Source organism: Cydia amplana, chromosome 1 (genome assembly GCF_948474715.1).
Source record: "Cydia amplana chromosome 1, ilCydAmpl1.1, whole genome shotgun sequence".
NCBI classification, from domain to species: Eukaryota; Metazoa; Arthropoda; class Insecta; order Lepidoptera; family Tortricidae; genus Cydia; species Cydia amplana.
The window spans coordinates 15,517,029-15,532,915 of NC_086069.1; the positions used below are offsets into that span (position 1 = coordinate 15,517,029).

At 37.7% G+C, this 15,887-nt stretch overlaps 1 protein-coding gene across 1 annotated transcript in view; it reads right to left on the reverse strand.

Moving 5' to 3' along the window:
• LOC134648811 (protein dachsous) overlaps positions 1-15,887 on the reverse strand; it is a 337,964-nt gene that overhangs the window by 318,141 nt on the left and 3,936 nt on the right. The window contains exon 2 of the mRNA XM_063503378.1: positions 592-2,332. Coding sequence (XP_063359448.1) covers positions 592-2,295 — 1,704 coding nt within the window. The 5' untranslated portion in view covers positions 2,296-2,332. The remainder of the gene's footprint in view (positions 1-591; positions 2,333-15,887) is intronic.

Genomic DNA, 15,887 nt, shown 5'->3' on the forward strand with positions numbered 1-15,887 from the left:
ATTATGTTTGTGTGTATGTAAACAACTTGTTTATAAAGTTATAAGACTTATAAGTTATTTCAATAAGGAATGATTCTTTTACATTATTTACTATATATTTAAATATAAATAGCTTTCGGACTCAGACAAAAAATATAGATATAATTAGGGTGTAATAAAAATATATCTAACAAGATCAACGTTTCATCTTTAAATAATTTTTCCTATCACCGGTAAGCAGTAAAAAAAACTAATTATAGGCTTCTAGGACACCGGAAAAATCATGGCAATAAAATTGCAATAATCTGTCAATCAATCAGTTAACCGTTTAGATGTGTCTACTTTTACATGTACTAATTAGTATCGATCAAACTTAATAACAGAACTTAATTGCAAATTGATTTCCTCTCAAACCGCGCAGTAAAAGTTTAGGCACATAATAGTTTAGGTCAGTTTCAGATTATTGTGAATGTGTAGGTAATTGTGTAGATAAAATATAGGTGCTCATTTAGAGTCAAGCAGCCAATACATTTTGATTTTACAAACCATCAGATCAAAGATCAAACGCGAATAGTTATGAGTAGAATAGTCAGTTCACAGTTCGGCACTCACCTTTAAAATGCAGCTGCCGACAGCTTCGCTTTCCTGGACAGTCACGTTGTAGAAGGATTGGTCGAAGATCGGCTCGTTGTCGTTCACATCTAAAACTGTCACTACCAATGTCGCTGTCGACGATAACGGGGGGTTACCCCGGTCTTTCGCGACCACTGTTAAGCGGGGCATCGGGTTTGTCTCGCAGTCAACCCTAGCCTTCGTAGTCACCAGTCCTGATCGCTCATCAATTGAAAACCAGTCAGATTGCGGCGTTGGAAGCAAAGAATAACGAATCTCAGAGTTTTCAGCTTCGTCCACATCAGTAGCAGAAACTTGGACAACCGGCGTTCCAGGCGTAGCGGCTTCCAGAACGTTCGCTTTATATTCTGATTCCAGAAATACCGGAGCGTTATCATTCACGTCGGTGACACGAAGGCTTATGATTCTCGACGCGTGCAGCGGCGGCGAGCCTTTATCAGTAGCCACAACGTTCAAGGTGTATGATGACTGGGATTCCCTGTCCAGTGGCAATGCTACCACTACCAAGTAGATTATGTTGTCATGAGTCCGCAAATCAAAGTGACCGTCGCCTCCGCTGAGCGTAACGTTCACGTTTGAGTATTCCGTCTTGGAGTCTGGGTCGTGAACTGATATCCTGGCTACGAATTCGTCTAAACGCGCCGATTCTGATATCTTCGGAGTGGCGTCGTCGCTCAGAAAAATAACGTCTATAGTAGGCTGATTGTCATTGACATCTGTAACTCTGATAGAAACAAATGCAGTCGTTTCCAGAGGCTGCGCGCCCTTGTCCCTAGCTACGACTACCAGTTCGTGTAACTCTTTTGTTTCAAAGTCCAGGGCTTTGTTCACGATAATCTCACCCGTCAAGGAATCAATTTTAAACATGTTCTCCTTGTCGCTTTGTCTTCTATTTATTGAATACTCTATCTGCCCGTTTTCGCCAGAATCAGCGTCAGTTGCAGATACTTTTAAAATGGGTGTGCCAACAGTAGCATTCTCCGGAATGCTTGCGGAATACGCGCTCTCAGTAAAAATAGGTGGGCTATCATTAACATCTAAAATAGTTATATTTACAGACATAGTTCCTCGCAACGGAGGTGTACCTCCATCTAGCGCCTCAATGACCAATTCATAATGGTCGGTAGTCTCCCTATCTAAAAATCCATTGATCTGCAAGTCTAAATATAGAACTCCATCTCGTTCTCTATGAGATGACAGCCTAAAAGCGTTGTCAGTGTTCCCAGATACGATATTGTATCTTTGAGTATTAAACACTCCTAAATCCTGATCTTTAGCTGGATTAAGTTTCCTCTTAACATCCCGCGGAGTATTTTCTGAAAACTCGACATTCATGACGGGTGTAGGAAAAGTTGGCGCGTTATCGTTTTCATCGGAAACTCTAACGACGACTCTGACATTATCCCCGCTTGCCGGAATAGCCACCAACGCATAGTGGTCTCTATTCTCTCGGTCCAGCGGGACTCTAGTCCTGATTTCTCCCGTGTGGGGGTCAATTCTGAGGTCGTCGTTGACGGCGGAGCCCGGGACTGGAACGATGGTGTAGGGCGGCGCCGCGTCGGGCAGCTCGTCCCCCAGGTGGCCGATGAAAGTGCCTGCTCGTGCGTTCTCGCGAACGACGAATTCGCGTACGTGCTCGCCCGCCGCGCTCGCGACGAGCAGCAGCGCATATGCGACCCACATCGCGCTGGCTTCACCGCGTGCACATCTTCATTTGCCCCTGTAATAAAGAAACATCACATTAACTAGGTACATCTAATATGTAATTATATTATAAAAACAGTAAGCTAAAGCTACGCATATAAGCCGATAAGAAAGTTTCCGGCAATATATCATCTTAATTTAATTTATTGGTTTGTGGTATGTAGGTGCTGTAAGATTGTTTTAATTAGGGCGTATGTTTGTTACTCGATTCTCTGCACATTAATTACAGAGTGCGATAATTATAATACTGTTGAAACCATTACGTCACCTAAAAGGCCTGTAGCTATTCAAATTATACATGTAAAAAACTTAAACTTTCGCCGGTTAAACGAGTCTGATAGTTAATTGCCCAGATCTCTATCATCCGAATGGTAGCGATTCGATTTAGCTACTCCATCGCAAAGTTAGTTCGGTCGTCGGCTAAAACAGGAATGATACCTAACTACGTACAAGTTTAATGCCTTCCGAGCGATGACAGCGATACAGCTACCGGCAAATACAACTTTGTAGTGACGCATCTGCATCTCAAGTAGGGTTTGCAATCCGGATCCGGAATGTATGAAATTATCCGGATCTGGATCCGGATCCGCGGATCTTCCCATATATTTCGGATCCGTCGTGCAAACCCTAATCTCAAGTCATTGAGCAAAAGCCTAACAAGCACTATCTTAGGTTAAAATAGTTTGGTTTGGATATGAAATTGTATATTTTTTACATTTGAAACAAATTATGTTATCATAGTAGGTATTTATTTGATGCTATTTACTAAAACAATGAACTTGATGTTAGGATAGCATTTATAAATATGTCAATTATCGCGAATAACGACTAAAATCCGACCAAGCGAAGCAACCATAATAGGTCATTCTCAAAAAAGATGGCCATGGTATGAAGAGAGTCGTGGCAATTAGACGCAACCGCAGACAAATTCTTAGAGAATGACCCAATAGACAAACTCGCGCCTCAAGAGTTCCGTACCACTATTTTTAAAAAGTTTTTTATTTCATAAAAGCACCCTTGATCTTCATGTAGGTACAATTATCAGGTTTTTCTGTAGGTACATAACTATTTTTTGCATTTTTTTGCTAAATCTATGCCAAGCAGTTTTTATTTTTATTTAGAGTAAATATTAGATTAATGTCAATTTTCGCCTATGATCTAAACTCTTCAAAACGATTAAACTAAAAATTATAAAATAATGAGTTCTCACAATGAGCCTCACATTTGACATTCATCATCTTCCTCGCATTGTCCCGGCATTTTACCGCTCATGGGAGCCTGGGGTCCGCTTGGCAACTAGACAAAACTTTATTTTTGTTTTCTATATTTTCCTGCTCAAGAAACAAACAAAAAAAAATAACTTGAGTACATATGCAAGGAAATTTTGTTATTATGCATGTGTATATATTAAATTTATAAACCCATACAACATTATGAACCTCACGTACTTGTCTACGAATGCTTACAAATGTCCGCAGCATCAACGAAGGGGACACACTACAAAAACCGAGGCATGCCACATCAACGTTTAAATGGAAACTAGTATTGAAAGACGGTATTGCATCAATTCGTATATTAATTTATTATACGCAAAAAGCGTGTAGGTTTGCCTGTGAAGTTGATGTTTCTGATTATGTTTTACTGGCGAATAAAGGAATTCATTTGTATTAATAATAGTATAATCGTAGTATTATAAATAACATACTTAAACATATATGTCTTAATAAGCGTTTTGTAACTTAAGTTTCTCAAATATGAGTATGCATGGAAATATTAATGTTATTTCCCTCATAGTAGAGACCGAGGCAACTAGTTTCGGGCGAGGCGAGTCGAGGTACAGCTGAATAGCTGATAGCATTTTATACAATACAGTACAACAGAATTTAATGCCATTAGCTAGTACCTAATACGTACCATCGAACATACCTATCTTACGAGCACGTTATAAGTTATAAATTACAATATTTTTTTCACCACTCTATTGATAAAGTTGCATTCTATCCACAATATTATTGATAATGAAGTGATTGAAATGAAATGAAAAAATAGTATTTTATACAATCGTGATATAATGGAAAGTTTTACAGTCAAGTACCGTGTTTTGGCAACGAAGCTTGCTGAGTTGCCTAAGTAAGCTAGTAGAAGAATCATATATGTAGGTAAAAAAACCAAAATTATACAGCTATAATGCGCGAGCAGCCGCGATACCTTCATACTCGTACGCGCCCCGGCCCCCGCGCCCCGCGCGTCCGGCCGGTTGGTCAACGACACCTTCTCGTAACTCATGAGGCCCTGGTACTTGCTCCGCGCTTTCGATTGGTCAATTTCATTATAGTTGACTAAACTGTATCGAAATATCGAAATGAATATTATAGTTGAGTTGGGGTCCCATAGTGGAAAAAGTATGCGATTTCACTTTGGTATACGAAGTCTTAATTCAAGCATTGCAGTCGACGAGTAGAAAATAGTTATTTTCGATACAAGTGCGAAAAAGAGGTAATTCTAAACGAGTCGCGATAAATTAAAACACGACCGAAGGGAGTGTTTTCAATCGACACGAGTTGCGAATTACCTATTCGCACGTGTATCGAACAACGTTTTACAGTACATATGGCACTTTAAAGTTTCGACATACGCACGAAAAGTGCTATTTTACGCACTAGTGCGAAGAAGTATATGTACTGTAAAAGTAGTAATATAGGTATGCGATATGTGGGCGGATATATTAAGTAAAAGCTAACGGTTACATACTAATCACGTCGCCATTATCCGTTCGTTCTTGTCATCGGTAAAAAACCGGTCTTTATTCGAAACGGATTAACTTTTTATCTAAGATTTATTTTTGAAATTGATAAACCGAATATGTGATTTAATAGTGCCTAATTAGTATTTTTTTTTCGTTTATACTTATCAAATATTCGTAAATATGCTGAAAAGTTTCATTGATAAGATCATAACCTATTTAAAGAGCAGTGCAACGTCAGTACAGATGTACCCCCTCATTCATAAACGTTTACTAAAGTTAACAAGCCGATAATAATCATTTGTCCCTTTCCGACGTATTAGTATGATGGAAAGGGACAAACGATTATTATCGGCTTGCTAATTTTAGTAAACGTTTATGAATACGTATTAAATATCGTATTATCTCGGAAACGTTAGTATTTGTCATGCTACTTCAGTCAATCTCAGTACTTATTGTACAGAGACTAACTGAAATAGCAAGACACGATCTTACGTTTCCGTGAAAATACTTTGGAAAATAATTAAGCACTATCTGCCGTATTCGAGCTTCAAGATATTGACAAGAGACGACACGTACTAGATCCATTCTGGATACGTTATAGTTTAGATATATCAACTAGTTCTCTTTTGCAGCACAATTCGGGCAACCAATGTCACTTTTACGTTAGATAGAGTTAGATACCTATTAGATGCGAATTGGATCTCTAAGACATATCATGTGGAAATCTTTCAAGAGTATCTCCAGAATCGCGCAAATGTCAAATTTGACAGGTTAGATCTTAAACATATCATTATCGTATCTTGGTGATGTCTAAAAGATATCTAAAATATATCTAAAACATATCTAAACGATATCTAAACGATATCTAAACGATGTCTAAAAGATATCTAATAGATGTCTATTTCAAAATCCGAATCGGGCCCTATATTGTACGGCCGCCTGGGGAACGACGCGTTGATGTCTTTTTGTCTGCGCTACCGTTACATCGGAAAATCTCGCGCGGTATTGTACATACTTATAATCCTTAAGTCATTTGCCACTGAGATATATACTGTAAATCAAATCAAGAAGTATTACAATGTTTTTTCATAAAGATTAACTGTAACGGTATATAAAACAGTTTACAAATAACGTAGCAATTTATAAACCGAATGTGATTTTTAAAAATATCGCCATTAATGGAATATTCTGATTTGGCAAGTCCTCTGTCATGTTATTTGACTTTTAATTTAACTGTTTTTTAAGTAAAACAGCTATTAAGAGCCTCGCTATATTCAGAACCGAAAATTCAATACCAATTGTTGGCAATAATTATATAAATTCCACATGAATGTAAGGTAAGGTATTGCGCTTGTGCAAATACAGCTGTGATTAGCGAGAGAGCGCACGAAATCAAACAATTTCAAATATCATCATCAAATGCACATTTGAGAATAAGGCCTTCGTGCATTAAAAAAAAAGGCGACATATTTGCATAGGAATCGTTAATTTGGCGGCCGACCAAGTTGTTTCAACTGGTCTTACTTTTTATTATCACTGATAAGTGAGAGCCTCAAGCTCGACTCAGCCTAACGGAATTTTAACACAAATTCGATTTGACATTTTATGTATATTGAATGTTACAAATTTCATATTACTCGAAAGAATAGTCCCAAACATTTTCGTCATTCATTATCTTGTAAACATAATTAGTCCTTTTAAGTATAAAACTTAATTTGAACGTTTAGATTTCAGACAGTCTAGATAATATAAGTAACCCGGTATACCTACTCAATTTGGTCCCTTACCTTTTTGAACGAATAGGCTATTATTTGCCGCCGTTTTAAATGACTGTTAATGCACGTGGGAGGTAACACAAACAGCTCAGGTATTAAAAAGCATTTAGGTTAGGGCCCGGCCACATGTCAGCGGTGCGGCGCCGCCGCCGCCGCGCGGCGCGGCACCGCAGAAATCTGCGGCGCCGCAAACCGCTCTGCGGCGACGCCCGCCGCAACGCAAAATTTTGCGGTGCCGCGCTGCGGCGCCGCAAAGCGGTGCGCGGCGCCGCGCGCGGTGCCGCAAAGCGGTGAGTTTCGCCGCGCGCGGTGCCGCCAAGCGGCGTGCGGCGCCGCGTGCGATGCCACGCTGCATAGTAAAGAATAAAATTCGACTACCAGTTGTTTAATCAGACATGGATCCCTTCACACGTGTTCTGCTCTTGCTGTTGTTATAGCGATAGCGGTTCGCCAAAAAACGCTGCAAATGGTGTTAAAGGTATGAAAATCGGTACGATTGGTCTTTAGGACATTTGAAACAATTTGACCCAAAGCACCAACAAATAAAAAAAAACCAGAGGAGTTATGACGTCATCTATTTTTTGTATGAAATTTAAAAAAAATTGTTTAGAAACCTATCGTTTGTAGTATTAAACGAAAGGGCTTTCTGAGCTGATTCCAAAAATATATCACGTCATTACATTTGAGTCATTTTTTTTTTAATTATATTAAAAATATTTTTCAAAACATACCAAGTTTGTGTTTCTCCAGATACAATACCGTTAAATTTTTTTTGTTAAATATACCTCAAATTATACCTAATATCCTCATATCCAAGCAAAGCGGTGAGTTTCGCCGCGCGCGGTGCCGCCGAGCAGCGTGCGGCGCCGCAGATTTCTGCGGTGCCGCGCCGGTATTTTCTTTTGAAATGATTTGCATCTTCATTCATTATACGAAGATATGGGTTCACCCAAAATTTTCTTTCCAATTGTTTTTTTATTTCTGCGCCTTCTTAATAGCGCTGGCAGTACACCGAGAAATTCAGTAAAATGCTGCAAATGATGTTAAAGGTATGAAAATCGGTACGATTGATATTTAGGACATTTGAAACAATTTGACCCGAAGCACCGTTAAATAAAAAAAAACGAGATGAGTTATCTTTTTAGGGTTCCGTAGCCAAATGGCAAAAAACGGAACCCTTATAGATTCGTCATGTCTGTCTGTCTGTCTGTCCGTCTGTCCGTCTGTCTGTCCGTCCGTATGTCACAGCCACTTTTCTCCGAAACTATAAGAACTATACTGTTGAAACTTGGTAAGTAGATGTATTCTGTGAACCGCATTAAGATTTTCACACAAAAATAGAAAAAAACAATAAATTTTTGGGGTTCCCCATACTTCGAACTGAAACTCAAAATTTTTTTTTTCATCAAACCCATACGTGTGGGGTATCTATGGATAGGTCTTCAAAAATGATATTGAGGTTTCTAATATCATTTTTTTCTAAACTGAATAGTTTGCGCGAGAGACACTTCCAAAGTGGTAAAATGTGTGTCCCCCCCCCCCTGTAACTTCTAAAATAAGAGAATGATAAAACTAAAAAAAATATATGATGTACATTACCATGTAAACTTCCACCGAAAATTGGTTTGAACGAGATCTAGTAAGTAGTTTTTTTTTATACGTCATAAATCGCCTAAATACGGAACCCTTCATGGGCGAGTCCGACTCGCACTTGGCCGCTTTTTTTTGTATGGAATTAAAAAAAAACTGTTTTGAAACCTATCTTGTGTGGTATTAAACGAAAGGGCTTTCTGAGCCGATTCCAAAAATATCATATCATTACATTTCAGTCATTTTTAGGGTTCCGTAGCCAAATGGCAAAAAACGGAACCCTTATAGATTCGTCATGTCTGTCTGTCTGTCTGTCTGTCTGTCTGTCTGTCCGTCTGTCTGTCCGTCCGTATGTCACAGCCACTTTTCTCCGAAACTATAAGAACTATACTGTTGAAACTTGGTAAGTAGATGTATTCTGTGAACCGCATTAAGATTTTCACACAAAAATAGAAAAAAAACAATAAATTTTTGGGGTTCCCCATACTTCGAACTGAAACTCAAAATTCATCAAACCCATGTAGGGATGGACGTTGAGACAAACAACTAGGTTCGAGTATAAACGTATAATGCATTAAATAACACTTACAAGGCCTTAAATACTATAGTACCTATGCGCATGTATGTGTGTGGGTATGGTGTAGTATACACACTACACCTCCCCCCTTGAAGAAAAAAAAATAATTAAAATCTAAAAGATAATCTATTTTTTTTAGTATACAGTGGGCCACTCAGATAAGCTTAAAAAATATAAACCCATAAGTTCTATCAGTCTTTCAACCTTACACTTCCACTTTTTGTTGTATTGGTCCTTTTGTTGTATTACATTGTTTACTTATTATTTTCCCGTTTTCACTCAAATGTTCCAATATTTTCCACCAAGGACATCGGTAATTATTTCTGACTGGCGCAGCGCACCGCCAGCGCAGCACGAGGCCGCACTGGCAGGGTCGCCATGTAGGGATGGACGTTGAGACAAACAACTAGGTTCGAGTATAAACGTATAATGCATTAAATAACACTTACAAGGCCTTAAATACTATAGTACCTATGCGCATGTATGTGTGTGGGTATGGTGTAGTATACACACTACACCCATACGTGTACTGTCTATGGATAGGTCTTCAAAAATGATATTGAGGTTTCTAATATAATTTTTTTCTAAACTGAATAGTTTGCGCGAGAGACACTTCCAAAGTGGTAAAATGTGTGTCCCCCCCCCCCCCCCTAACTTCTAAAATAAGAGAATGATAAAACTAAAAAAAATATATGATGTACATTACCATGTAAACTTCCACCGAAAATTGGTTTGAACGAGATCTAGCAAGTAGTTTTTTTTTAATACGTCATAAATCGCCTAAATACGGAACCCTTCATGGGCGAGTCCGACTCGCACTTGGCCGCTTTTTTTAATTATAATAAAAATAATTTTCAAAACATACCAAGTTTGGGCTTCTCCAGATACAATACCGTTCAATATTTTTATGTAAAATATACCTCAAATTATACCTAATATCCTCATATCTAACCCTAAGAAAGCAATTTTGAAAATAATTACATGAAGTATTTTTTTTTAATTTTTCAATTTTACAAAGTGTGATCTATGAATCTCTCAATTAAATATTTAAATAGAAAGCATAGTTTTTCCAGAAAGTCGCTTATATCTCGGAATCTATAAGTCGTAGTAAAAATTATCTATGTAAGAATTAACTGAAGAAACTCACCTTTAAACCCACCTTTCACCTTTAAACAACACCAAAAGTATACAGCTAAGATACGCGACCCGGCCACCGCGCCCCGCGCCCCACGGCCGTATGGTCAGCGACACCTTCTAGCTAGTAAGTCTAGTAACTCATGAGGCCCTGGTACTTGCTCTTAGTTAAATTACAATTTTGGATAGTTTTTTTTCTCGATTTTGGCCACAGTAGCCTATGGAGACTAACAAGCAACGCTATGCGGTGTTCGTAGTCTATGGATCTTGCTATATTACGGGTGTCACATGCGCGTTCTGACTTCTGAAGGAATTTTATTGTTTCTACTATAGAACCTAATGAATATTTTGTAAATTGGCAGCAATGCACTTAGTACTAGATCTGAGTACTCATCTGTCAGAGATGACAATTAAAATTAGGTTGGCAACAATGTATTTCATACAATATTTTTTAAGTGGTGATTACACGAAGTATCGTAAAAGTACCAAAAAGATACTGCGTGTATGCACAAATACTTTTTTGGGGAATAGACTAAAGACTTGTCTTGACAACTATAACATAGGGGTTTAAAGGTATGTGTACGACCTTTTAAATGACAAATAAAGGTACGGGAGTAGAAAAAATTAAAACAAATATACTAAATGTAAATATTTTCAAAATTGCTTTATTAGAATTAGATATTTATTTATTTATTTAATCTTTATTGCACAAATGAAAATACAAACGTACAAAAGGCGGACTTAATGCTAAAATGCATTCTCTACCAGTCAACCTTCGGGCAAATCAGATGACTTGTAGGCGGTGCAATATCATGTTATAATTACAAAACAAAGTAGGTACCTACTTTTACACAACTATAGGTGAACCAGGATCTATTGAGGGTGCGCCATGTTGCGGAATTTCACTGGAACTAATTTTTTCATACTACACTGAATTGTCACCCTATACATGAGAATAACAGCGCCCTCTTGACAATTATCATATATTACTGGTCAGGCTATAAACAAATACAATGAATATAAATAATAAATAGATATGGATATGAGGATATTAGGTATAATTTGAGGTATATTTAACAAAAAAAATTTAACGGTATTGTATCTGGAGAAACACAAACTTGGTATGTTTTGAAAAATATTTTTATTATAATTAAAAAAAAAATGACTCAAATGTAATGATGTGATATATTTTTGGAATCAGCTCAGAAAGCCCTTTCGTTTAATACTACACACGATAGGTTTCTAAACAATTTTTTTTAAATTTCATACAAAAAATAGATGACGTCATAACTCCTCTGGTTTTTTTTTATTTGTTGGTGCTTTGGGTCAAATTGTTTCAAATGTCCTAAAGACCAATCGTACCGATTTTCATACCTTTAACACCATTTGCAGCGTTTTTTGGCGAACCGCTATCGCTATAACAACAGCAAGAGCAGAACACGTGTGAAGGGATCCATGTCTGATTAAACAACTGGTAGTCGAATTTTATTCTTTACTATACAGCGTGGCATCGCACGCGGCGCCGCACGCCGCTTGGCGGCACCGCGCGCGGCGAAACTCACCGCTTTGCGGCACCGCGCGCGGCGCCGCGCACCGCTTTGCGGCGCCGCAGCGCGGCACCGCAAAATTTTGCGTTGCGGCGGGCGTCGCCGCAGAGCGGTTTGCGGTGCCGCAGATTTCTGCGGTGCCGCGCCGCGCGGCGGCGGCGGCGCCGCACCGCGGACATGTGGCCGGGCCCGTAGAGACAAGTGTTGTCTTTGTTGAAACTCCGCATTATCCGCGGCAGGTAGGTCGAGATTGAAAAAATAAACATCCCGCCAAATATAAAAATGACAGCTGACTTTCGCTATAAGCTTTTATATTATAATTATTATGCATATCTTGTTTTCTGTATGTTTAATATATGTATGCAGTTCATGGAGCCATTTTAACGTTACTAACGTTTAATAGTTACAAACTTTACGGGAATGATTGCCCATGATGTTGGTACTGCCAAAAATTCCGTCAGGTGCGCTATATTCACTGTATTTTAGATGCGAGGTGTCTTATCTAGTGTCCTTAACTAAGTATTGTATCGAAGATAACTATGTTATTTAAACATATGCTAACTTATGTAGGTATCAACGACATTAACCCATTGAATCTACATACGCATGTATGATCATTGCTGCAAAGTCTCCATTTTAGTAAGACCTGCGGGCGACCGAGCGGATATTAACTCCACTAATTACTACGCAATATAAATAAAGAGAGGGAGGCTCAATTAGCCCTGGTCAAGTCTTGGATGGTTTGTGCCAATAAAATCTGCTTTTTATGAGCAAAAATAATACGTTTGTGTACGTGATCTGCCCCGCAATGCCGCGATAGAACAGATAACCTTAAAGAACAAACGACCATAATATATTTTAGTAATTCTTACATGATATAAAAGCTTGTAATCGTTTCGTGTTTCCGGAAGCTAATTTTAACCATGTAATGTAGTAAGCACCTATGACTAAATAGCATTTGTAGTAGAAATTAATGCACATTATTCTCACAAAACCACCCATACCTATCCCTTTCCTACAAGTACAACGGGTGTAAGAGATACAGACGATTCATCTGTGAGGATATGAGGAAGACGTTTGTAAAATATCGATGCGGACTGAACTTACGTTTTTGGGCGAACATTTTTAGCAACTCCGGTCCGGGTCCCTATAAACTTCGCAAACAGTGTAATATGTATAGTTTATAAACGGTAGTCTAATTCCAGTAATTACGACTTTCATTTACTAATTAATGATTTAGGTACCTACACAAAAACCATCTCTGCAAATGGGCAATTATTAAATTTTGATACCAAAAGTGTCGCCGAATAAAAGCAATTTCTAAGCAAATTATCGCCAAGAATCCAGCGGCGCGCGCGCCGCCGCGGCCGAGATCAAAAATGTCCGAAGTCGAACGTCAACGCGCTATGCGCGCGGGTCTGAGTTACTGCACGTTCTTCACAGAAGAAATTCCAAATTTTAACTTTGGCGGGTTTTTTGTTTCTTCTGGGTGTTTTTGGTGGAAATTCGGCGTTGTAAAAATATTTTATGCTCACTTTTTAGCTAATTGTATGCTCTGCATGTGCATTCTAGGAACACTTCTTCAGAGATTTTTTTTTTTACTCAATAACACTCATTTTTTGTGCTTTAACTAAACAAAGAATATAAAAAAGTATACAACAATCAAATACCTATAACCATTACAATAACAGTGAGAAAAAGTATCAGTAATACCTTATTTTAGCTTGAAAACTTTATACTCAACAGAACAACCTACCTACTTTATATGCTTTAATTAATACCCATACTTAAAAACTAACTAAGCAAATATTTCTCATTAAGCACTCGATAAAATAAATTTTCTAGCACAAAGATACATAATTAGAATATTATGAATATGTAAACTAAATGCAAACTACCTGTACGAATCGGTGAAACCATCTTTACGAACTATCAGACGAAGCATTCTTCTAAAACACCAATTCCATTAACATCGAGGAAGCATTTATATTTCTTTTTAAATTGACATGCTCTTGTCAATATTCTATTTCACTGATGCGACTACAAACCGGCTCAGCCGAGAAAGTAAACATCATTTTGAACCCTATTGTCGACTGGAGTCGTTTTTCTTGAAGGTTGTTCTGTGTGAAACAGATTTGGGCTGCACAATGGGCACTTTAGTAAATCCGTTACGGATGCATTTGGACCATTTGCATTCAATCGCCATCTTATCGATTTGAACCACGTTTGAAATGTTTACTAATTATGGCGTTGATCATTCCGGAGAAGCAAGTCAAAAATTGAAAACAACTCCACAAATGTTAATATGAACATGAAATACATGTATTGTATTATCTCTTTGACATTTACCTATCTATGAGATTATTTCTTTAGGTACCTACATTAGCAACTTACTGGCCATACCCAGTTTGACCATAATTCTGGCCATTTAACAAGTTTGTACATCTTCACATTGATGTACCTATTTCATTTTATACAGGAACGTTCAATGTACCTACTGTTGGTACCTTGTTGGTACATAATACGGCTAATGCAATATGTATTCCCTGACAACCTTTGGCGCAGGTTTGGTCCCGGCGCAAACAAGTTCTGCGCGTCCTAAGGTACATTGTTAACAGTATTTTAAATTCACTTGGACACTGTGGAATGGTACTTATTTGATTTTGAGTTCCATTGATCAAGAAAACGGATTGAATTATTTGGTTGTGGGCGTTTGTCCACTCACTTTAAAAAAAATGTAGGTATACTTACTTTCATTATTTTTAACTGACTTCCAAATCAGGGTTTCCTATGTTTTTATGCCGACCAGGCACTGTCAGCACAGTAGGAATGATATCAATCAATGATATTGACATTTCTGTTTCAATCAATTTTCATATTAATTTACGCTCATCGCTACGTAGTCAATTAGTACCGCAAATATCACAATCATTTAAAAAAATCATTTTATTTCGGGCACACAATAACCTGACAAAAAGTAAATAAAGTTTAATCAACTTTTTACCAAATGGCTTAAATCAACACGCTGAAAAGATGGTTTTGCTATTTAATTCCCATGCCAGGCATACCAAATAAACCTAAGTGAAGCCTAATGCGGCCTTTATATACTTAAAGACTTTAATTTTAAAAGTAGCTCTAAATGTAGGCTGGGACCTGGAGCCGAGCCGCATAAGCGGAGGTTCCGTGTTGTATTTGAATGTCACCGTCTACTCTTAATACTGAACTGCATAAATTATCAAGATCCTATACCTACACGTTCTACTTTCAAGATTTAAGATTATTAGCTAACTACTTTAGGTATAGGTACACTGAGTAACAAAATTTTAAGCAGCGCGAATGTTCAGAACAACTCTTATGTATTACCTATTTGGACAATTTTTTACCTGGAACTAAATCGCCTATATTACAATTACACTAGGCACTAGGCATTACTTACTTTAGGAATAAGAATAGGTTGCGATATATTTGGCCACTTTGGTTGTCAATATCTATTTTATGCTAACTTTACGCCATTTGTTTCTTTTGTCTTTCACGGTTTTTTATTGTCTTAATTCTATATCTTTTTTAAGAATTCAACGACATATCATATTAATTATTACATTTTGGAACCGCCTATAATTAGGTAAGTACCTACCTACTCTAATGAATAAAAATGTAGTCCAACAGCTCGCGTGAACTAGTTTTTGTTGTATAGGCCGGGTAAGAACTACCTACCTAACTACCTATATCGGACGTTTAATAGACTGCTACCAAGACTATTAACTGGTAATTAAAGCTTAAGGTTTTGTGCAAGATTAATATTATTAAAAAATAAATGTAATTCTTGAATTATCATCAGCCAAGTGGCTTTTCGAGAAAAGTCTGTTTTGTTGTACCTATTTAATTCATGCTACGTTTGGTCAATTATTTTAGCAGAACACCTTTACAACGGATACGTCTGCCCGTTTTGTAGCCCTTCAATAAGCTTAATTATAGATATAAAATATAACACCATAAGGTCTATAAAAAGGGCCAAAAAAGCATCTCATTTAGAAATGAAAAAGAGCAAGCCGCCGACCGTCCTTCATGAAGGACTAAATACAAGGTCTACCTATTGAATTTTTCCGTCAGCTACGGCTAATAGAAATAGAGTAATGGGGTTAGCTTCTACAGTTTGAATCTAAATATCATTGGGCAAATCCAAATCGTATCTCTCGCATTAG